Genomic DNA, 23114 nt, shown 5'->3' with positions numbered 1-23114 from the left:
TTGTACTGGTCTGAACTGGTTGGAGAGAGAAGTTGCTTTGGTCAGATGGGGAGTTTAGTAAGTCTGGGAGGGTATTGGGTGAAAAAATTAGATAATAGTTTTAAAATGGAGTTGGTAAAATACTCATTGAACTGTGTTGCAGTGTCACCTATAGATGTGTCAATGTCTGGGGCTGGGGTGCTAGTTTTACCTGGTTGGATAACTTTATTTATGTAAGCCCAAAATTTTTGAGGATTAGCTTTGTGTTTATTCTGTAAATTGGAATAATAGTTTTTTTTATCTGATCTTATCTGTTTTTTACACTATTTCTTAATTCACAAAACTGTTGCCTGTTAGTATTAGTTTTGTTCTTGTGCCAAATGTTCCATACTTTATCCCTCTGTTTTAGTAGAATTCAGTACTTTTGGTGACCCGGGGGCAGGGTTGGACTTTGTTCAAATCATTCTAGGGGTGCAAGTTGGTCAAGTATTTTCAGGAATGTGGAATTAAATGTAGTCTACTGCCTTGTCTATGGAGAGTGTAAATAGGGGGATCCAGTTGCAATGATTTCGTGCTGCTATTAGTTCTTCTACTGTAAAGTTTTTTGTATAGCGTATTTGTTTGAAGGGACTAGTTTTAATTGGTTTAAATTGTTGACTTAGTAAGAAGGAGTGGAAGTGATCACTTAGGGTGTCAGATAATGTGCCAAAGAATTGTGTCATGGTTGGATGATTAGTAAGGATCCAGTCTAAAACAGATTCCCTTTTCATAGCTTTGTCAATTCTAGTTGGGGTTTGGATGATCTGAGTGAAACCATGCAGGTTTATATGAGTAGTGGAGAGGGGTGAGTTAATTAGAGACCAGTCAATATTAAAATCACCTAGTATGAGTGTTTCATGGGGCAGGGTTTCTGATGTCCAGTGGGTTATGGACTCTAGTGTGTTAATGTTGACCCTGGGAGGGATGTAAGCACCCAGTTTGTTTAGTTGTTTATGTAGGTTGATTTTTTTACTTTAGCAAACAGGGTTTCAGCATTACAGAATGTTGGGATATTTATTTTAATGAGTTCAACTATAAGGTTATTTTTGAATAGCAGGGCAACACTGCCTCCTCTTTTAGCTGTATGGTCTTTTCTAATTAGGTTATAACCTGGTGAGAGTAGTTCATTGTCTTTATGTGGCTTAAGCCATGTTTCAGTGAGGAACACAATATCAGGGGAATAAAAGGATATGGCTGCATGCAGTTCATAAATTTTGTTTAGGATACTTCTAATATTGATCTTGAGAATTAAGAGGTCAGCTGTTTGTCTATGGGAAGTTAAGTTATAAGTGGCCTAATTTAGATTGTGTGTAGGGATATTTAAGGGACCAAGATTTGGATGTTTTTCTCCACTGAGTATCAGTAAAGCAGTGTTCACAATAAGGAGAAAGATAGGTTAAATTGTAAAGAAATGTGCCTTTTAGTGCAGTTATATGAAATTCTAAAAGGGGTTAGCTCCAAATTGGAGTGATTGTAGATTGCTGAAGAGATATGGAATGATGTTTGGGTGGGTACAATGGAGTGGACATGGGTAGGTGTTTTACAATGTAGATAAGGGTAGTGGCTGTTTTGGTATGAGGTGAGGTGTGATAATAGTGAGACACTTAATATATATATAAGGCATGTATGTAGTGTATTTTGCAGTTGTAGCTGCTTGGTTGCATGATAGGGAGTATGAAAGAGAACAATAGATTAGATTTGGCTGCAGGGTGTGGTGTAGGTCTGAGCTAGGATTTGTAGCTGTAGAGGTATTAGAAGATGTGTAACTGATCTTACTATTGATTGAATTAAAGGATGTGGGTGTGGTCTTTGGTTTGTGTTCTGATTGCTTGGTTTTGGAGGAGGGCTTAGTTGTGGTTAGCTATAAGTTAAATGAGAATGGAGTGGGTGGGAATGGGGGTAGGGTAGGGGAGCAAAGTGAGCCCAAGCATAGCGAGGGTGAACAGAGCAGGTAGAGCCAGATAGGCAGGAAAGCAATGATCACAGAAATAGTCAGTAAAAATAGAGCACCAGTCTTGCGTATCTACACTGCAAGTGGACTAATAGTAGTTTAATATAGCAAAAGAGAACAGTCACTAAGTTTCCTAGTTATTACCTTTTACAGAGAGAATATTTATTGAGCCAGGTTTTAAGAAGATCATTTATGAGTGGTTTCCAATGCAGGCAGTTGAGTGGAGACAGCTGTAAGGTATATAGGGGAGGACAAGGGCAGGAGAGGAGCAGAACCAATCCATGATATGTGCACCAATGTAAAAGTACAACTCATAATAGAAAAGGAGTCTATATACTTGTTCTTTGGAGGGACATACACTGTATCCTTAAAAATGCCTGGTCGCCGTAATAACTATTTAGGGATCTGAGCAGAGATGCCTCTGCAGGGGTCACACTGTTTGCTTTTCAAATTAAAAGGAGTGTGCTTTTTGATGGAATTTTGACAACTTTTGTGATGAGCTCAAGCTTCTAAAAGCTTCATTTAACTCATTTTGTATACAAACAGTTTAATATTTTCAAAACTCAAATGGCTTCAATTGGCACAAGCAGTCTTGAGAAATAGCTCCTGCCATTAATATTCCATTATGTCAGCCTACATATGAGGATTTTTTTGACATTGGTCCCCCACCTTCCATATGTTGTATTCCAACAAAGAAGATGATACTATACCCGTTTCAAGTTCTACTTTTAAAAGGTTATTATGTGTTATCAGTATCAATGTAGTTAAGAATGCAGTTTTATTGTGTTTGTATTTCTCTTCCCCTATACTCTGTCACTTTTACTTCACTTTCAAATATTTATTTGGTTTATTTGTTTGTTTCCCCTCTGTTTGTGTTACTATCATGTGCAGCAACACAGCAACCTATACCTAGCCCACTGGCAAGGCCTGCTGTCCCCTCATAGGTGGGCAACAGTAGCAGCACCACCCCCATCAGGGTACCCAGCATATATGGGTCCCAATCTGCCACAGTTGCCTTCATACCTCCTGCCCTACCTGCACCACCTGTGTCAGGTAGTGTAGTGGTGCTTGCCAACAGCAGCATAGGTGGAGGTGACACTCTTTGTCATCTGTTATTTGCTGACAGAGATTGTGGGAGGATAACAGGCAAAAAGCTGAATGCTCACACTAGTCCAATGCAGTCCAGTGCTGACTATGCCTTCTCTTCCAGGACCTACTGGAGACACTTCCCAGAGTAATGAGTAATCTCTAAGCTTGCAGAAACAGCATATTTAAACACACAGTCCTATTTCCAGGCCAATGTTCTCCTCCCTTTCATATCCTTGGCCACACCTGTATGCTGTACAATTCTCCCCTTTCCATTGTCCTCCCTCAGTTCATCCAATATCAACTTAGGTTCATAGGTTCATAGATTAGTACTAAGCTAACTGCCTTTGCGAGCCATTTTAAGCCTAGCCAATTATCCCTTGTGAGACTCAAACCCTGCACCTTGTGTTTGTAAGGCAAACACCTTAACCATTAGGCCACCCTCCTAACCCTGTTTGTTCACTTCAATATAATGCTCCTCCCTCAGTGAGTTACTCCATTCACAGGTGAAAACAGTGATCACTCATACGAGTGAATGCTTTTTGGACCTGTAAATAAGACTGAACATTCATATGAGCGAACATTCTTTTGTATGAAGTTTTTGCTGGCAGTAGATTGCATGAGATCACATTGCAGCAGGGTAAGGGAATTTGCCCTTACCACACCATTTCATGATCTTGGAGTTGGTATATATTATTAGCAGGAAGTGTGAGAATTGCAGGGGGACAAGCCCTCGTGCAAAAAAAAAGTTTTAATTTTGTTTATTTGCAATCATTTTTAGATTCAATCTAAAATTATTTCTCTTTTAAAGAGTTTAATGTTTAATGAGGCAATTGTTACTCCACACCCTGTAATTTATGTTTGTCCTTCCCTGCTACATAATCTCTCCATTTTACCAACCTCTTACTACCCTTACTTCCTTTCCCAACATTCCCTTGTCTAATCAAAAATAAAAGGGCACCTGTCTCACAAAAAATGCTCCTGATATTTTACTGACATCAGATCAACAACATAATTTGTCTGGATAGAACAAAGTCCTTTTATATAGAGAGGGTAGTTGACAAGTAGAACCAGTTACCAGAATGGATTGTAATCAAACATGCTTGGGACTGTGAATAGTTACAACTGAGAGGGTTGAGGTGGAAGGAATCATCTGCCTTAGGCTTGCTGCAGGCATTAGAAAATCTGACAGACTGCATAGATTAACTGTCTCTTTCTGAGGGCTAGCTTATTTTATATTACATTAAACTACAGTGAAACGTGTTCTTACTTGGATAGTCACATTATGAAAGAATAACTTTCATAAAATAGTGCCTTGATTCATAGATTTGAAATGCCACTACTAAACTAACCATCATTATTTGCATGTTTTTCTTCTTTCACAGAGCAAGATGGGCCTCACTGCTCTCCTACTCTGCACTGCTCATGCACTTGTCTATGCCTGGAATAAGTGGGCGGAGCCCAAACTGTTTGTGTGGTATACACCACCTTCATTTGTCTTAGCTGTTCTTCTACCTGCATTCGTCCTGCTTGGCAAAGTTGTTTTACTTCTGCCATGCATTAGCAGAAAACTTCAAAGGATTCGAAGAGGATGGGAAGAAAAAGTTACTTTAGAAACAATGAACTCTGAAGCAGCAAATCTGTAACATATTCTTTAAATGAAAAGTTTTTTTTCTTTATATTATTGCAAGAAATATTACAATTTAAAAATTTCATGATTGCATTTGGTTTGCTGTTTTATGGTATGGCTTCATAAATGAAATGATTTGTATTTTCTGCCAGAATATCTAACTGATACTTCAGATAAAGCAACAAACGGCAGTGCTTTACTTAAGTAGCACATAATATTAAAAAGTGCCCAAACTGTTCATGATATTCCTTGGTGATGAACTGAGAACATATTAAACTACATGTATACACAGCTGCTGTAGATTGTAATCCAGTGAGTGCTAAAATGTCATAAGGGAATAAGAAATGTTACTTTTCAATGGAAAGTTCAGAAAATTATATCAACTTTAGCAGATATATTTAAAATATATTTTACTATTCAGTAAATTACTAGCATACTAAAAAGAAAAGGCAGAAATCTACATCTGCTTGAGTTTATCTATAGAACAAATTTTAGTGTAAATACTTATGTATGTATGCATGTATATTGTAAAGTAATATATGTGTGTGTGTGTGTGTGTGTGTGTGTGTGTGTGTGTGTGTGTGTGTGTGTGTGTGTGTGTGTGTGTATGTATATATATATATATATATATATATATAGAGAGAGAGAGATAAATACAGATATGTGGGAGGAGTGTAAAAGAGTATTATTTTAGAATGCATTCTGTTTAAATCAATTTCATATAACAAAAATGTATGAATGGGAAGAAAGTAGTGTGAGACCACAAAATACTGGAAATACTGGCATTTTCCCTTCTGTCTGGTATTGTTCGATCTCAGAGTTGGTATATTTATATTAGCAGGGATATGCCCCCTGCAAAAAATATTTGTTATTCTGTTTTTCACTTTCTTTGATAAGCCTGTATTTCAAGATTTTCTGTTTGATAATATAGACTTCAGAGAAAGTGAAGCTCAGTGTGTTGCTCTAAACTCATGTGTGTGTAAATACATACATGTATACTGTACATACAGAAAATGGTGGTCCATGGGTATATATGGTTCTATATGAGAAAACGTTGACATACCACAACATCAACTTTCAAAACAGAAAGATCAGAGCATTGACCTCTCAAATGAGCAAGCGTACAGAACATACTCCTGCTTTGCAAAACTGAATGAAAATAAATCAGGACAACATCATTTTCACAGGGTGCAAGCCCCCTTGCACACCTACTTAGTACTGAATCTCTAGGGCTCTTTATTTGTTTAATATATCAAGTGAAGCACATCTTGATAATTATATATACTAACTACAACACTACACAATCCCCATGGAAAGAGCATATTCCCATACACCAGGGATTGTCAACCTCAAACACATGGGTTTCCATTGAGTTTTGTAGAGCAGGGACACTGTGTTTCCTGCCATGAGACATTGCTGATATTCTGCACCTCGACATTTTGTACACTCACTCAAACATATGATACTTATATTGTCAATAAGGTAGCTATGCTGAGTGAGCACTGGTGCAGTCTCTGTAGGAAAGTGAGTGAGCCTAGATGCCATTTGATCATAGTTAAATAGTTACTTGCCTGCTATAGTACAACCTCAACCTATTCCAATTAGCCCCGGATATGCATCTGCTTCCTGCAGTCCCCAATGTTTTGAAGTTATCAGCCACTGGTGTCTCTGTTTCTGCATTTGGCTTGTTTTTTTTTTTTTGTGATTAAACTCATTTGACAAAAACAAGGTATATATTTGTAAGACAGCATACTGTTTAACAAGACATACTTCCTTAAATAGATGATAGACATTTTCTACTATTCTCACTGACAGATGTAGTATGTATAAAACGTTGTCTAGGTACCATAGTCAAATCGATATTATATAATGACAAGTCTGATTTTTCTATATTGTAGTGCAACTATGATACTGAAAATATTTGTTAAAGGGGATGAAAAGGGCACACAACCTTCCTACCTGAATTAATAATATGAGCCATTGTCCACACTACATTTACATAACATATGTGTTGAAGATATGTGTACCAAAAATGTACTAGTCATACCAGAAGCAATCAAATCTACTGAAAAAAATGTTCTATCTTTAACCTTTTAACACTGGATGCCAAGTAACTTTGGCACAAGAGACATTGGCCAGAACTGCCAGTTCCAAATAATTCCAGTTTCAGGTGTTAGATTTTGGCTTCTAGTCCATTTACCTAAGAAATAAACAAAGTTAACATTCAAAAAAATAAAAAGTACATGTACACTTTTAAGATGAAGATGTGATTAAAGACGCTGTGTTCCGTCTACTGAGAATTTTTGTGTCTAGCTCTTTTCTGAACAACAAGAAGTGGTACATGCAGTCACTACCACTATATAATGAAGATGGCAGAAAAGATTTAGGAAGGGTACCACACTGTTGTCTGTCCGGTACAGCTACAGATCATTATCATTCAATGAGGGACTTTGTAGCTAAGTTACCAAAAAAATATAAGAAAAATCACCTTATAAAAGAGTGCTGCTTTTGTTCTGCCATGGTCTTGTGTGTGTGTGTGTGTGTGTGTGTGTGTGTGTGTGTGTGTGTGTGTGTGTGTGTGTGTGTGTGTGTGTGTGTGTGTGTGTCTGCCACCAAGGGTTCAAACTGAAAGATTAGTATATAAGGATAGGGACTGGGAAACTGCAGCTACAGGCCAAAATATAACATTGCACCATGTGCTTGGACAAGTTTTAGAGAGCAGGAAAAAGGAAACAGACTGAAAAATCAGAGATGCCAGAGTACACACTCTCTGAGTAGCTAAACATTAAACTCAATAGCATTTATGTATGCATGTATTTTACTGGATTTTATTTTCAAATAACTCGCGTACATATTGCCATTCTCCAATTTTTTTTTTTTAAAGAAAGTCAATTGTCACTAAATATGGAACATGTTAATTCTTCCCTAAGGAAAATATAGCTTTAACTATGAGTTGTATATGATGCCTTTTTATCTCACCATCTGCCAAAATGTAATTTCTAAAATTGTGAGCTAAAAAACAATAAAGATACAAAAAAATATTTTTTTTTCCAGCAGGAAAGTCCACATGCAACTTTGGTGTAGGAGATAAGCCTCTCATTCCCCCAAAATATATATACCAACTCCATGATCACACCACAGTGGGGAAAAGGAGAAAAGAGAAAAAACAGAAAAAGCACCACTGACTCAGACAGTACAATACACTGTGGTGAAGCTCGCTGCAACATAACATCCTTGTACTAAAAATACACGACTGATGTGTCAGGGATAACTCACAGGATAGCCAAAAATATTTATTCTCACTGTAGTTTTCTAATCAGTAGAGTATGACTGTCATATCATTAGACTGGAAGCAAAGATAAGTCTATGACGTCTGTTCAGCCTGGCTACAAATATGTAAATTAAAACATACCTGAATTGAGTGGCACTGGATCAGAGCTATCACAAACTGGTCAATGCCGAACATTAGTTTGCTGAGCACTGGCATTATTATATTAGTATGTAATATCAGAAAATGGGGTATTCTGATTTACATTGTTACATACCATTACTGTGGCTTATTTAAGAAAAAAATAGTAAATGGTACAGACAGACATTTACTACATGGTCAAACAAAGATGTAGTGGAAGAATTTAAAAATTGGAAACTTAAGATTAATTATTTGCCCTGGGTTGCACTACAGAATTTATAGGGTAGTGGCTTCAGCTTAATAGTGGCATTATATGATGGCTTACATTGCGCTGATGAAGACCATTAAACTCAATTTAATAATGTCATGTGATGTCCTAGTTTGTGTGACTGATTTTATAGATAATGACTTTGGTTTACTATTGCCCAGGATGCCCTGATACCCTGTTGTAATGTACTTACACTGACAACAGCAAAATTGAATCCCATGTAAACACTGTGAGCGATTTTCTCTTAGCTGCCATCATTAGCTGTACTGTTCTTTCATTTATTTTGGTCCACAGTTCTTGTCTCAGCAGGACTTAAACAATTCCTCTAAAGTCTGTCAGTACTCTTACAGGAATTACTTATGACATCATTCCACTGCAGCCTTTGCAATAATATATTGAGTTCAGAACACTTCTGAACCCAGGGTGGGGGTGGGGGGTGGGTAGCAAGTGTGAGAGATAATATTAGCACTGCACTCCATTTAAATCAGTTTGTATCTTAAAAATCATGACATTATAATAAAGAAAACAATAAGAGAGAAAAAAATCTAATGTTTAATGACTAATACAGATTTTTTATATAGATTCACAATTCTTTTCAAATAATTAATAGCTTTGCAACATTTTGAAAAGCTGCTTATATCACCCTGACAATCATTCTTATCATTTGCATATTTGAATATGCTACTAATAGCTAACTCATTTTACAGTGGGTCTACTTCATAATGTTGAAGACCCATATACTCGAATTACACAACACTGAGATGATAAAAGCGAAAACCCATTTACTTAAAACCTTAAAATGACGAAACCTGGAACATCAAACTGTACAATTTACCAGATATCCAATCTCCACTTAAAGGAACACTTATGCATGTAAAGACAGCCTACACTAAATAAGTGTCAGTGGGTTTGCAGGGGGACAAGTCCCCGTTCACCCCCACAACCCCTCTAAATTAGACATACCATCTCCGAGATTGTACTACAGTAAGAAAAGGGTAAATTTCCCGATCTTCACTGTACTGTGATCTCCATTTCAAACTGCTGATACTTATTTAGTGTTCCTTTAACTGAATACCGAATGTCTGGTAACTTGTATAGTTCGATGTTCCTAGTTTCATTATTTTCAGGTTCTGAGTAAATGGGTTTTCGCTTTTATTGTCTCGATCTTGTGTAGTTCGAATATATGGGTCTTCGACATTGTGAAGTAGACCCTTTACAGTATATTATATTTCACCTTATTGTCTAGATATACACTGCATTGATTTTCTCTGAAAAGATTTCATTTAGTTGTATATTCTTGTCATGTTCTTTATTCTATATTGTGCTCTAGTCTGTTATCTTTTTGTTGATATGAGCTTCATTTCTGACTAAAAAGGGTCAGTTTGAAAAACTTTGGTAGCAAATAAATGCACATGTGATTCTTAAAGTACTTATTATAAACTTTTTTTCTCTTAGACCACACCTACATTTCCCTTTGTAGTTCTTGTTCAAATATTTGTAAATTGTCTCACTGACCCCTTTAAGTCTATGTCATCATATAAATTGTGATTTAATAAAGATGTTAACAAATAACTAACAGTTCTGTTGCCTTCTCTGAACATTTAGTCTGTGAATGTTCTTCATCTGATATGTTTTTCTTTCATTTCACAGGACTTGATCTTTACAAAATGTTGGACTACATTGCAATTATTTGCTGTGAAAATTCCTACACAGTTTGCCCCCACACAGTAGTCCTTAGTTATGCTATCCCATACAATATCATATTCCACCAGACTGTAAAAGTAGCCGACTCCAAATCCAGCACCAGACAAGTGACAAGTGGAGTACCTCAGGGTTCATTCCTGGGACCTCTCTTGTTTGGCATCTACTTCTTTGAAGTACAGGCCAACACTAAGGGACTCTGGCTAACAAAGTTCGCAGACGGCTACTAACTGGGAGCCATTATTGAATCCCCAAATTATGTGATATTCTACAAAAGGGGCCTTGCAGAAACAGATGCTTGGTGCCAGAGCCATGGGCTCAAGCTTAATGCCAAGAAATGTATAGTTATCTCCTTTAGGAAAACCATGTAACCATGAATTACCACATAGATGGCAGTACACTAAACACCGAAAGTGTGATGAGAGACTACGGGACACAGGTTGACAGTGGTCTCACCTTCAATAACCACATGGCCACAACAATCAGGAAATCATTCTGTGTGGCACACTTCATCACTAAGGGCTTTTCATCCAGAAAAAAGGAGGTCATTGTCCCACTGTACTCATCCCTCATTAGACCCATTATAGAGTACAATACCCCATTTGGTATGTACCTCACAAGACATCTGCAACAGCTGGAAAGGCCACAGAAATATCTCACTATAAGAATCACAGGCCTAAAGCAGATGCCATATGCTGACCGTCTAAAAAAACTCCAGCTATATTTTGTGGCATATCGTCTACTCAGAGGTGATCTCTGCTTAACATACAAGGCCATGTCAAATCCTGAGCTGTTGGACATGCTCCACTTAAAGAAATCCCAATCTCTCAGAGCCACATGCTCCAGGGATCTAAACCTTGTCATCACAATGAACAAAACATGCTGGAGGGATAGGTTCCTGACCCAGAGACTCCCCATACTCTTGAATAGACTGCCCATACATGTCAAGCACAGTGCCTCCTTTGCCCTCTTCAAAAGGAACCTTGATGATTGGATGGGAGATAGGAAATTCACCCTGGGGATCATGTCAGTCACCCTGCTAGACAGGAGTCCAGGGAAGTAAATACTGTGGAAAGAAATATCCAGGGAATTGTTATGACTAGGTTTGTATAGGCCCTAGGGCCGATAGCCTAGTACCAACCTATTAACCTATGAACATGCCTATTCCATAGTAACTCCCTCCCTCTTACTATCATGTCCCAGTCCCTCAAGCAGAATTATGATCTGTCCAAGTTTAGACAATACATTTGTATCCACCTTCAACAGGAAACCAAGTGCATCTGTCAGCAAAAAGGGACACATCACCTAATGCTCTCTCTTTTCTCCCCTCCTGCCTCAATTACTCCATCCTTTCAACAATGGGCATCACTCATCTGCTCTGTACACACATATATATTTTAATCATTAATCTTTTATTGTATTGTTAATCTGAATGTTTTGTATTTCCGTATTTTAAATCATTGTGTTTTTATCTTGTTGTATTATGCACTGTTTTGCTTTCACTTGCAAATGTATTTCATCTAGGCTGTGCATGCAAATTGTCATTTTTGATCAGTGTACTAACCTAGTAAACAACTTTAATTACATAAAATAAATTGTTGTATATTACTATGCTGCAAAATTCATCTTCAGCTTTATTATAATGTCTGTAGCCAAGCACCATACAAAATCAACAAAAAATAAAAGGTAAATAAATAAATAAGCAAATATAGCAATACAAAAACATGTCAGCAAAGCATAGGTGTTGTAAATAAATGAACATGAAACAAGATGCAGTTAAGAACTGCATGTTAAAAAGATGCAATAAAATATAAGTAAAAATAAAGTTAAAACAATTAAGAAGGCTGAACAGTAATAACTAAACAACACCAACGATGAAAAAGGAAGCACGTATTAATTGCTGGCTACACCAAATAGATAAGTTGTTAGAGTGTGTAAACCCAGTAAGTGTTGGGGACTTCCAAAGCCTGCCAGGCAGGAAATTCCAGAGGTAAAGACTTTCATAGCCAAATTCCTGAATCACAGAACACTCAAGGCATACAGAAAGAACTCCCAACAGTCTCTTGGATACTGAGCCAATATCAGGTCAGAAGATTTCACAGATAAGGGGATCCCAAGCCATGTCATATGAGGGGATCCCAAGCCATGTCATATAAGGGGATCTCAAGCCATGTCATAGAAGGGGATCCCAAGCGATGTCATAAAAGGGGATCCCAAGCCATGTAGGGCTAAATAAACCAGCACAAGAATTTTAAAAATAATTTGCTAATAGACAACCAATGTGGGATACACAAAACTGGTGTAATTAGATGATGCCTGGACATCACAGTGAGTAACGTGACTTTGAAGTTCTCTAGTTAGTTGCAAGCAGTCAAATTCCATATTTCAAAGCCCAAGGTGTTCAGCATTGCAGTAATCCAGTTGGGATGAGACAACAGAAGGCACCAATGCAGGCAGATGAGGAAATGCCTGCAGATGTAAATGAGGGTAAAACTCGTACGATGGAAAGATGGTAACAGATGAAATAAGGTACATATATATCATCTTGTCACCAGAGACCACTGCGAGACTATGTGTCTTTGACATGAAATGTAGCTTTTCACCACAATAAATGATATCTGCTAACAAGACCGACAAAGAACAGTCCCTCACATGGTAGAAATTACTACTGCCAGCACATTGGAGGTGATAAGTTTGAAGTGATTACTGATCATCCAATCATGATCAGAAACTTGGTTAAGATTGGTCAATTATTTTTGTGGGAATGAGATGCACAACTGCACGTTGTCAGCATAGCAATGATAATGCAATCCTCTTTAATGAATAATAGGTCCCAGATGTACTGGTGAGCAAGAAAGAACCCAGAAATGAGCCATGCAGTACACCATAATCAAAAGAGCAATAGATATATTACTGTCTGCCTGCACCTAGACAGGTATGAGGCAAACTATTACAGGATCACACCAGAAATATTGTAGTGCCAAGGAGAAAACATGGAGGACCAAAACAGAATAATGACAGTCAGTGATCTCAGTAATGTGCCTAACTCCGAAGCTGGACTGGGAGAGGATCACTAATGTTATTATCTCACAAGCAGGAGCTCAGCTACAGGTAAACTACTTTTATAGGGACCTTATTTCAGCCGTAGGTACACTACTTTCTCCAGAGCCTTACCAACAAATGCAGGCTTTAATATCAGATGACAGCTACCCAGACTGTCTGTATCACAGCCAGTCTTTTTGATGATAGGAATAAAAAACAAGGCCTCCTTCAGGTTTAAGGGGAGTGCTCCATCCTCAAAGTGAGGTAGCCAAACTCTGGTAGTGGATGTAACTAAAACTCGGACATGACAAAGCAAGCCTGTTTGGGCATGAATCCAGTATACAGATACTGACATGCATGTTGTACAGAAAATCATTATAGTCAGGAATTCCAAATTCAGAAATTTAAGAGACAGACTGAACTCCCAGCAAAAACTCACAGTGCTCCATTTAGTGGCCAGTGGAATGGACAACCTTATGAAAGCAAGCATAGTGATAAAGTAGTGGACTGCCAATTCACATTCCTCATATGAGAAAACCTTCTATATGGACAGACAATCTGGACTACACATCTTCTCCATCACCTAGAAAAACTATCCAGTTTGCTTCAACAGGGGATCTTCCAGAGTTCCTCTTTGGAAGTTTGCACAGGTAAACAGAAAAATGAGAGTCCAGAACAAAGTCGTCCTCTAGAAGACCAGAAAGGCTATACTTATACCCCACCATTCATCCAGCTTTCCTAAACACTAGCTAGCTGGAACTATATGAACTGGACATATGCGGCTAGGAGCTACATCATCAAGCAAAGAATCAAAAATGACTATAAGCCTTATCAGGTTTATTGAGACTTTGCACTATGACTGTAGAGATATTCAAGAAAGACAGGAAAAAAACTTCAGGAATAACTGTGCTAGATCCTGTTCACTGCTCATAACCCATATCAGCTGATCCAGGATGGCACTGGTCAGCCAAGAGATGAAAGATCAAGTGATTTAAGTGTCAGGATCGTACCTTACAACTGTCCAAAATTTCATGGAATGTCCACATTTTCTCTCATATTTTGGTCTGCTCCTCATAAAATTTGTGGTTTTATGGGAAGTCATTGAGGATTGACATTACTAAATAATGACAGGCATTTGATTTCAGACCTCATACTCTTCAGAAAAGACAAGCTAATGTGTAACCTGTTATTCTTTCAACTTGAACTAAGACTTTTAGTTTAAGTTCTCACATTTACAGGGTCATAGGTTCATAGGTAAGAATTAGGCTAGCTGCCCTTGTGAGCCATTTTAAGCCTAGCCAGTTTCCCTTTTAGGCTTGAAATAATTTGGTTGTAGATTAGCCTTACCCATCCCATGGTTGTTAATTAATACTATCTATAATGAGAATAACTGGGATCATGGCATAGATAATTTAAGAGGACATGTGCATGGGATAAATCATTTAGGAGCGTGCTCTGTCCATTAGAAGTATAGGGGCCATCTGTAAGAGCAATATATAAAATGTGCCCCTGATTTTGGGCCTCTGACCCTCCTTTATTTTTGGCTTTGTACAGAATTCTTACAATGAGAGGCTGAGAGGTAGGCTCAGGTTCCACTGTCAAGCCACTTATTAGCTGGAACACCAAGTCCAGAGTATAATCAAATGTATTAGTAGCAGAGAAGCTAACCTGACCCCCTTAATAACAGAAAGGAAGTCTTTTATCAAAATCTCTGACTCCTTATTAGCCTGAATGTTGAAGTATCCTAGAGAAAAGAAAGCCATTGAACTCCTGCAGGAACATCTTCACACAACAAAGTGAAGAGATAGATGAGGAGGCAGCTATACAGCTGCCCTGTACCTACACCATACTCAAAGGAGCTGATATAACCAGAGATGATCTGTTTTAAACCAAAGGCTAAATGATAAGCAATGAAAAACCCACCAGTAACCTGCCTGGGCCTGTGGTACTGATAAACCAAGGTCAGCAGAACTGGAACAAAGTTCTTATCTAATGAGCTCTTAGTCATAAAATTCAGATCCAAAATCATACAGCAGGTCCAAAGATTTACCAGAATTGTTTGCTTCACCAAGCACTGGTCTCCAGAAGCGCAGGCCCTTCCTACTTCTCCCTGATGCATGACTTCATTTTTGATAGACAGTATGAATTACACACTGGTTCACCCTATTGTAGGAAGTGTAGTGGGCAGAGGATCACAACCCTGGGCTGCTCGATACATACTGTAACAATAACGAGCTACATGCTTCCTAGAAATATCCAGTCCAGAAGAGCTACAAATAACTGGCCTAAACAACTTACAGCAAATAAACATCTGTCTTGCGTAAACTAAATATAACCCCATGAATACAGCAAATAACATAGGCGAAATAGAAAAATGACAATAACAGAAAGTGTATGTACAGTAAAGTTACTGCAATGCTGTAAGTTAGATACTGTTGGAAGAATGGTAGAGAAATGAAATGCCCAAAATGCTGGATAAACATGTATCCAAGTGACTAAAGTATAAAGCACTGGAAAACTAATGAACCTTGATAAAATGATATGCTAAAAGCTGTAAGAATGAAAAATGATTACTGACTTAATTCAGAACTGCCCCTAAAAGCTGCATGAGACTATAAATATGATTAGTGAAACGATACAAATTTGTAAAAGTGTGCAAAGTAGAATGCCAGTAATCTGCAAACTAACTGAAAGCAACTAAAACAGTAAAACATAAAAAAGCAAAGAATAAAGAAGGCACACAGTCGATAAGACTTCAGATAGACAATTTATTTAGCGTTTTTGTTTGTAGTACACCCTTGACTTTCTCAGAAAAAAAATACCATTGACAACTTCCTTTTATATTCAATTCAAGTCACATGACTAACTTCAATTAAATTCATGTCTTGAAAAAGACTTCCTGATTGACACAGTTAAATAAAATCCAGATGCAAACACACTATGTTTCCATATATTTTTTAGTTAACTTTATCAATATTTGTAAGGTATGGCCAGTGCCTTGTTGAGATCAACTTAGAAACTAAAAAAATATATGGAAACATAGTGTGTTTATATTTGAATTTCATGTAATTGTGTCAATCAGGAAATATTTGTCAAGACATGTTAAAACACAGGTGCCCAGTAAGAAGGTATCTGGAATAAAGAAGCTGAACCACGACAAAGTAAAATCTTCTTCTTTTTTTTTTTTTTTTTTAATACAAAAGCCCAAAGGTTCCTAGAATTTATAAACTCAAATGCTATGGAACAACTTGTTACCACTCCCACAAGAGGGGAAAACATACTGGACTTGATCATCACCAACATGGGGACTCTATGCTCCAGACCAGAAGTGTATCCCTCACTGGTAAGATCAGACCATAAACTAATCTCACTGGATATTCACATCCCAACCCCACCCCCTGCCCAGAAAACCACAGTGAAAAACTTCTCTAAAGCAAATTTCACACTCCTCAAAACCGAGGTGGAATCCTTCAAAGCCCCTGGGCCTGTGGAAAATATGGCCCAGACCGCAGAATCCTTTATAAACGCATTCTATGAACACCTTCAGGAATGCATGAATCATGCGATCCCAAATAAAACCAAGACCCAATCCTCCAAAGGCAGATGTCCTGTCTGGTGGACCCCAGCCGTAAACAAACTATACAATAGAAGGAGGAAGCTACTAAATGATAGAGCAAAATCCCAAAAAGGGAAGGCATCACTGATCAGTATTAGCAAAAAACTACGGGCACTCATAAAATTGTCTAAGGCCAGCTTCGAGAGAAAAATTGCACAGGACACTAAGGATAATCACAAGGCTTTCTTTAGTTATGTTAGGAACCTGGGTGGTAATTCCCAGATATGCTCAGAATTAGTCCAAAATGACAAAAAATACACTGAACCCACAGACATTGCCAACATCCTAGCTGACAGGTTCAGTGCAAACTCCCCCCCCACCAAAAGGGCAAATATCTATCCCAGCAGAGTGCTGCCCCCCTGACATCTCAGATGCTCAGGTAAGAGCCGCCTCTCCAAAGCAAAACACAGCATCAATGGGACCGGATGGTGTCGCCGGCTGCGTCCTACATGAACGCCAAGAAGAGCTAAACCCAAACATAAAACTACTGTTCAATCTCAGCCTTACTACAGGATATGTGCCCAAAGAGTGGCGTACAGAAACAGTGGTCCCTCTCCATAAAGGTGGTGCCTCAACGGATCCTGGAAACTATCGCCCCATAAGCCTGACTAGCTTGGTCTGCAAAGCTATGGAAAGGATCATCATGGACTCCATAAATAAAGATATTGGGGACCTACAGACACTGGATCCTACCCAGTTCGGCTTTGTTAAGGGCAAATCCTGCCTCTTAAACCTGGTTGATTTCTTTGAAACAGTCACCAAGGCCATTGACGAGGGGAAGGTGGTCCACACAGCCTACCTGGACCTCGCAAAAGCCTTCGATACAATACCCCACTCGGGCATTATAGATAAGCTCACCAGCTTAAATATAAACCCCTATGTCACTAGATGGATTGCAAACTGGCTCAAGGACAGAACCCACATGGTTAGAATTGCTGGAGCCATGTCAGACTCCAAACCAGTTACAAGTGGTGTCCCACAAGGCTCAGTCCTGGGACCTCTCTTGTTCGGTATATATTTCTCGGAGGTACAGGCCAACACAGAAGGACTGTGGCTGACCAAGTTCGCAGATGACTGCAAACTGGGCGCCATAATCGACTCTCCAGCCGACACAAGCATCCTCCAAAAGGGCCTCATAGAAACAGACAACTGGTGCCAGAGCCATGGCCTCAAGCTAAATGCCAAAAGTGTATAGTCATCCCCTTTGGCAAAAACAAAGTGCCCACAAATTACCACATAGGTGGTAATCCATTAAGTACAGAAGAAGTAATTAGGGACCTGGGGACCCAAGTTGATAGCAATCTCTCATTTGACAACCACGTGGCCAAAGTGGTTAGAAAAACATTTTATATAGCCCACCTAATCATGAAGGGATTCACATCTAGATCAGGGGAGGTCATCGTGCCTCTTTACTCATCCCTCATCAGGCCCATAATTGAGTACAATGCCCCTTTTGGGATGTACCTTACCAGACACCTGCAGCAACTGGAAAGACCCCAAAAGTACCTCACCAAGAGGATCAAAGGGCTCAAACAGATGCCATATGCTGCCCGGTTAAAGAACCTCCAGCTCTACTCAGTGGCATACTGCCTGTTCAGAGGCAATCTGTGCCTGACGTATAAAGTCATGTCCAACCCAGAATTAATGGACATGCTGCACCTCAGAAAATCCAAATCCCATCGAGCTACGCGCTCGAGAGACTTGAACCTCAGCATTGAAATAAATAGGACATGCTGGAGGGACAGATTCATAACCCAGAGGCTCCCTTCACTCTGGAATAAAATCCCAGTCCAGGTTAGGCAGAGTCCCTCATTGACTCTCTTCAAGAGGAATCTTGATGAGTGGATGGGAGATCGTAGGTTTACCCCGGGTATCACTTCTGTGTCACTGTTAGACAGAGGCACAGTATACTAACCTCGAAAAAGGGCATAGCAAAATAAAATTAAAATGGGTGGCGAAAGCCAAACACATTCTGACTAGGCTTATAAATGCCCTAGGGCAGATAGCCTAGTATGAACCTATGAACCTATGAAAATGGTGAATGCTTTCGCAATGGTAACCATTGCTTCATCAGACAGTTCGTTCAAACAGCAACAGCACTTAAATACTTTAATTCATTACTAAAACAATCAATCCTACCACTCAAAGTTAATTCAGCACTCAGAAATCAATTAATTATTATGGTTACGTTTTGCCCTTAGTTAATTGCTGAAGTCAGAAAAATTCTGTTTAAAAACCACATGCACAAAATGTAAAGACAAGAACATGTGGATAAATATAAATAAAATAAATTAAAAGTCAATGAATAAATACATATAGTCATGTTCTCCGTTTAGTAACTACTTATGTGTATGGGTATAAGCATAAAAATATATATAAAAATATATATAAAAGTATAAGCAGTACACACTCAACAACTTAATACATATATTCTGCCTAATGAATGCACATGTTGTCCACCTAGTAAATACATATGCTTTAATACATGCATCTCAACAAATGCTTGTCTTTAGTGATATCTATGCTAGAAGCAGCTCAAGAAATACTTTTGTTTCAGGTTTTACACATTCAGGTTTTACGCATTCAGAATGTCAGCAATAGGATGGGGGACATAGTCAATACTACTGAAAATATGGAAATAAAATGGATTTTGCGTTTAGGAGCACACAGAGGTTTGGGTCTGAATGATAGTGTTCCATTGAAGCCAGTGCTAAAATCTAGAAGGTTCAAGTAAAATAAATAATAATAATACTATCTTAACAAGAGAAGACTACATAAACGCATGCAGCGCTTTGGATCAATATGACAGCATTTCTTGAGCTGCTTCTAGCATAGATATCACCAAAATAAAATAAAATTCCATCCAGTAAGTGGTAATGCAGTCCAGATATATTATAAAAGGTAAAACACAAGCTCCACATTCAGAAACAAATGCCACACACAGAAGGTAAAATTGTGCTACAAGCATTGACATGCACATGGGGGGTGATTCAGAGACACACTTTAGTTGACTACTGCAAGCCACAAAATACCACAAACAACAAACTGTGCAAATATGTATAGAGTGACTTAAAAATGAGCAACATTATTAAAATGAGTGCCATGAGTAATGAAACTGAAGGTAAGCAATATGGCCATGAGATTCAGAAATATATAAATTTTGCATGACAAATTGAGCTGTAATAAAATTGTGGAGTTGTGAGGCAGAGAGAGAGAGATCACAAGAATATGTTTGGGATAGCTACCACTTTAACAGATGGGTATATGGAGGAGGCTGTTCTTGCAGCTGGTAACCATGGGGGTACATACCATCTCTAGTGGTGCTATCAAATCATCCATCCACACTAACATACATGATCTCCATGACACAGAAGTAGTGAACCACTACCATGTGGACACAGGTACTATTCAGGAGCTGGATGAGATGTGCACCCTCATATGCAAGTTTGTGGAATGTATGGAAGACCGATCCCTGTAGTGACAAAGGTATTTATAGCTTTGAGAGCATTTGCTACCTGGACCTTTCAGCAACCAGTCGGTGCTATGATGGGTGCATCCCAGATCCCAGACATCTGCTGGAAGGATATTCCATCAATTTTCTTACAACATGTGGAATATCAGAAGTGGTTCCCATACACTAGAGGAGAGAAGCAACACTATGCAGGCATTTTATGAAATAGCCTTTTTCCCTAAGGTAATGGTAGCTATTGACTGCATCCTTATTACAATAAAGGGCCCTCCCTGATGATAGGGGAAATAGTATATTAACTTTAAGGGATTCTACTTTATCAACTGCCACGAGGTCTACAATGCACAGGGTATAATATACACTATGTCATTGGTCCACTTGCAGAGTGCCTATGATTCCTATATCTAGCACATGTGCAACTTATATCAGTGATTTATGTGAGATGTTATGCTAGATATGATCTGGAGGCATGGTTCATGACACCAATAAGAAACTAACAGACCACTGCACAGAATGCATGCAACACCACCCTGTCACAGGCCCAATTTATTGTTAAACATCTGTTCAGATTCCAGAAGGCCCACTTCCACTGCCTAAATGTCTCTGGTGTTACCCTGTAGTATGATTCTGAAACATACAGTAAAATATTTTGCATTATGTGCAATATTACAGAGTAGGTTAGTATGCAAACAGATATGGCAGGAGACAGACATTTGGGAAGAGGAATTCCTGGAGTCAGTAGCAGAAGTGGTGCCTTTTGAGGAAACCATCAAGAAACCAGCCTTAGGGTATGACCATGCAAGGTGTAAGCAGACATAGTATGCCTTGGTACTAGATAAGAGACAGTGACTGGTTTACAACTATGGGCCAGATTAAACATAATGCTTAACAGTAACAATGATTCATGGAGTATTACAATTATGCTATGCTATACTATACATGAACTAGTCGCAATTTGCATCAGACGCGGCTGCCCAGGTAACAAAGTACTGTAGGCAGGGGACAGTTGTCATCATAAGCACTAGTGGGAAGGGCCACAGTGATGAGTGTCAACAATGGGTAGTGTGTGTGTGAGGTTAGGGGTAAGGGCTTATGCTGTGGGTGAGTTTGTCTCTTAGTCAAGTTAGTGTGTGGAGCTAAAAAAACTGGTTATAGAAGAGGTGGTGTATCCAGTGTGCAGTAACAGTGCAGAGGTGGACGGTGCTGATTTGCATCTGTGGGTGTGCATGAACACAGATAACCAATGAATGGAACAAGAAATTGTAAAACAGTGCAGATTTATTCAGCAGGTCAGCAAGAAATATATTAACGCTCCACTCAGAGAAAAACGTAGCACTAACAGAAGATGCAGTCTGATGGACAGTCCTATGACACCCACAGGAGATATGTTCACCAACATTGTATATGCCTATCCAAGGGGCATACTTTCCGAGGACTGTCATGAATATGTACCACAGCACACACAGAGGAAGGAGAAGTCTGTGAATGTAAGCAGCATAATGTGCTACTGGTAGTCTTAGCACAAACACCCCATCCACATCTGTGGCTGTGGCCACCATGTCTCATAGTGCACTGAGCACTGGATAAAGGTATAGAGGTGGGGGGAGCTACAGTACCTAGACCATGTCCTTACCCTCCCATAGTGGGTTCCCCACCAAGCATGGAGAAGAGCCAACCCCCAAGTATTGGTTTAGCCACAATGGGCGACTGCAGAGGGACATCTTCAATGTACAGACTTGCTATTCTGGCTTTCCATTATGCTACATAAATGAGCCAGTCCCTCCCCCAAAGGTCTTTATACAGATTGTGTACTACCTCAACCAGCTAAGCTATGGCTGCATTGGTTTTTGCATTTCCCTGCATAATGCCCTTGCACATAAACTGACTGATAGACATAGAAAAACTCAAATCAAGTGAAACTCAAATCAAGAGAGGATCGGTACCCAGGACATTTTCAGCCACTGGTTTACCAGTCCCTGCTGCACTCCCCTTGTTCAGTGGAGCTGTCAGCAATCATGGATGTCTCTGTCACTGAAGAAAAGGGCAAGCCTTGTGCTGTCATGTCAGTCAACTGGTGTCTTTCTGTGACATTCAGGGATCAACAGGTGGGTTACACAGACACAATAGCTGTGTCTATGGAAGGGGAAAGGGAACATAGCTGCCACATTACTTGTGTTTAATACTGCCACTGTAACACTGACTTTGCTGGGATACTGCTACCATCATCACTGGGCTAAAATACACCTCAGACATCAGACATACCTATACCTATGGTCAACAAATCTAAAACACAGCACCTGCGAAAGCACATAGTATACCCAAGTTTATAAATGCACCCTTCACCACCACCTGCAACCCATTGTAGGTAAACCTATATAACAGATTGCCATGCAAAATCTGCAGTTAGCATACTTTGAGTAAAATGATACTGCAGGTATAGTCCTGATGCGCCTGTATCAACATGTGGATTCCCTTGTTGTGTACTTATGCGGTCATATCAGAGGCCCTTCTTCAAACCTGCTCATGTATTCTATTGTGGCAAATGGCTGCATTTTCTTGCTCCACAATGTCCCACAAAACACACTCCTAAAAGGCACAGTCTTAAGTAATGTTCCCAAGCACCAACAAACCATGTTTGTGGAGGGCTTGCATAATGATGCCATTCAATGCCTAGAAGAACTTCCTCTTTCTCCCCATGCCAGACATGTCTGAATCTAATTGTAAAGGTACACCTGTGCAAGATTTTGACATGTTATACATGTACTACTCATATCTCAGCATCACACAAATATTTCTACTGCTCATATGGCATGTGTTATGTGTCACCTATGATGCAGTACAAGCCTGTCTTTTGGTGGTAGCTAGCAGTGGATGGTACTAGTTGTTGCATTAACACAAAGTCAGAGGCTGCATTATCTTGCAAG

At 39.1% G+C, this 23114-nt stretch overlaps 1 protein-coding gene across 2 annotated transcripts in view; it reads left to right on the top strand.

Moving 5' to 3' along the window:
- Window positions 1-4923, top strand: part of STEAP1 (STEAP family member 1) — a 131819-nt gene extending 126896 nt beyond the window's left edge. For both annotated transcript variants that reach the window (XM_044067994.1, XM_044067993.1), the window contains one exon: window positions 4441-4923. In XM_044067994.1, the coding sequence (XP_043923929.1) occupies window positions 4441-4701 (261 nt within the window). In that variant the 3' untranslated portion in view covers window positions 4702-4923. The remainder of the gene's footprint in view (window positions 1-4440) is intronic.
- The last annotated feature ends 18191 nt before the right edge of the window (window positions 4924-23114 follow it).

This window comes from Protopterus annectens, chromosome 3.part1, assembly GCF_019279795.1.
Source record: "Protopterus annectens isolate FY-2018-M chromosome 3.part1, PAN1.0, whole genome shotgun sequence".
Taxonomy (NCBI): domain Eukaryota; kingdom Metazoa; phylum Chordata; order Ceratodontiformes; family Protopteridae; genus Protopterus; species Protopterus annectens.
The sequence above is the reverse complement of the archived record's forward strand: the minus strand, read 5'-3'. Positions and strand labels throughout refer to the sequence as shown.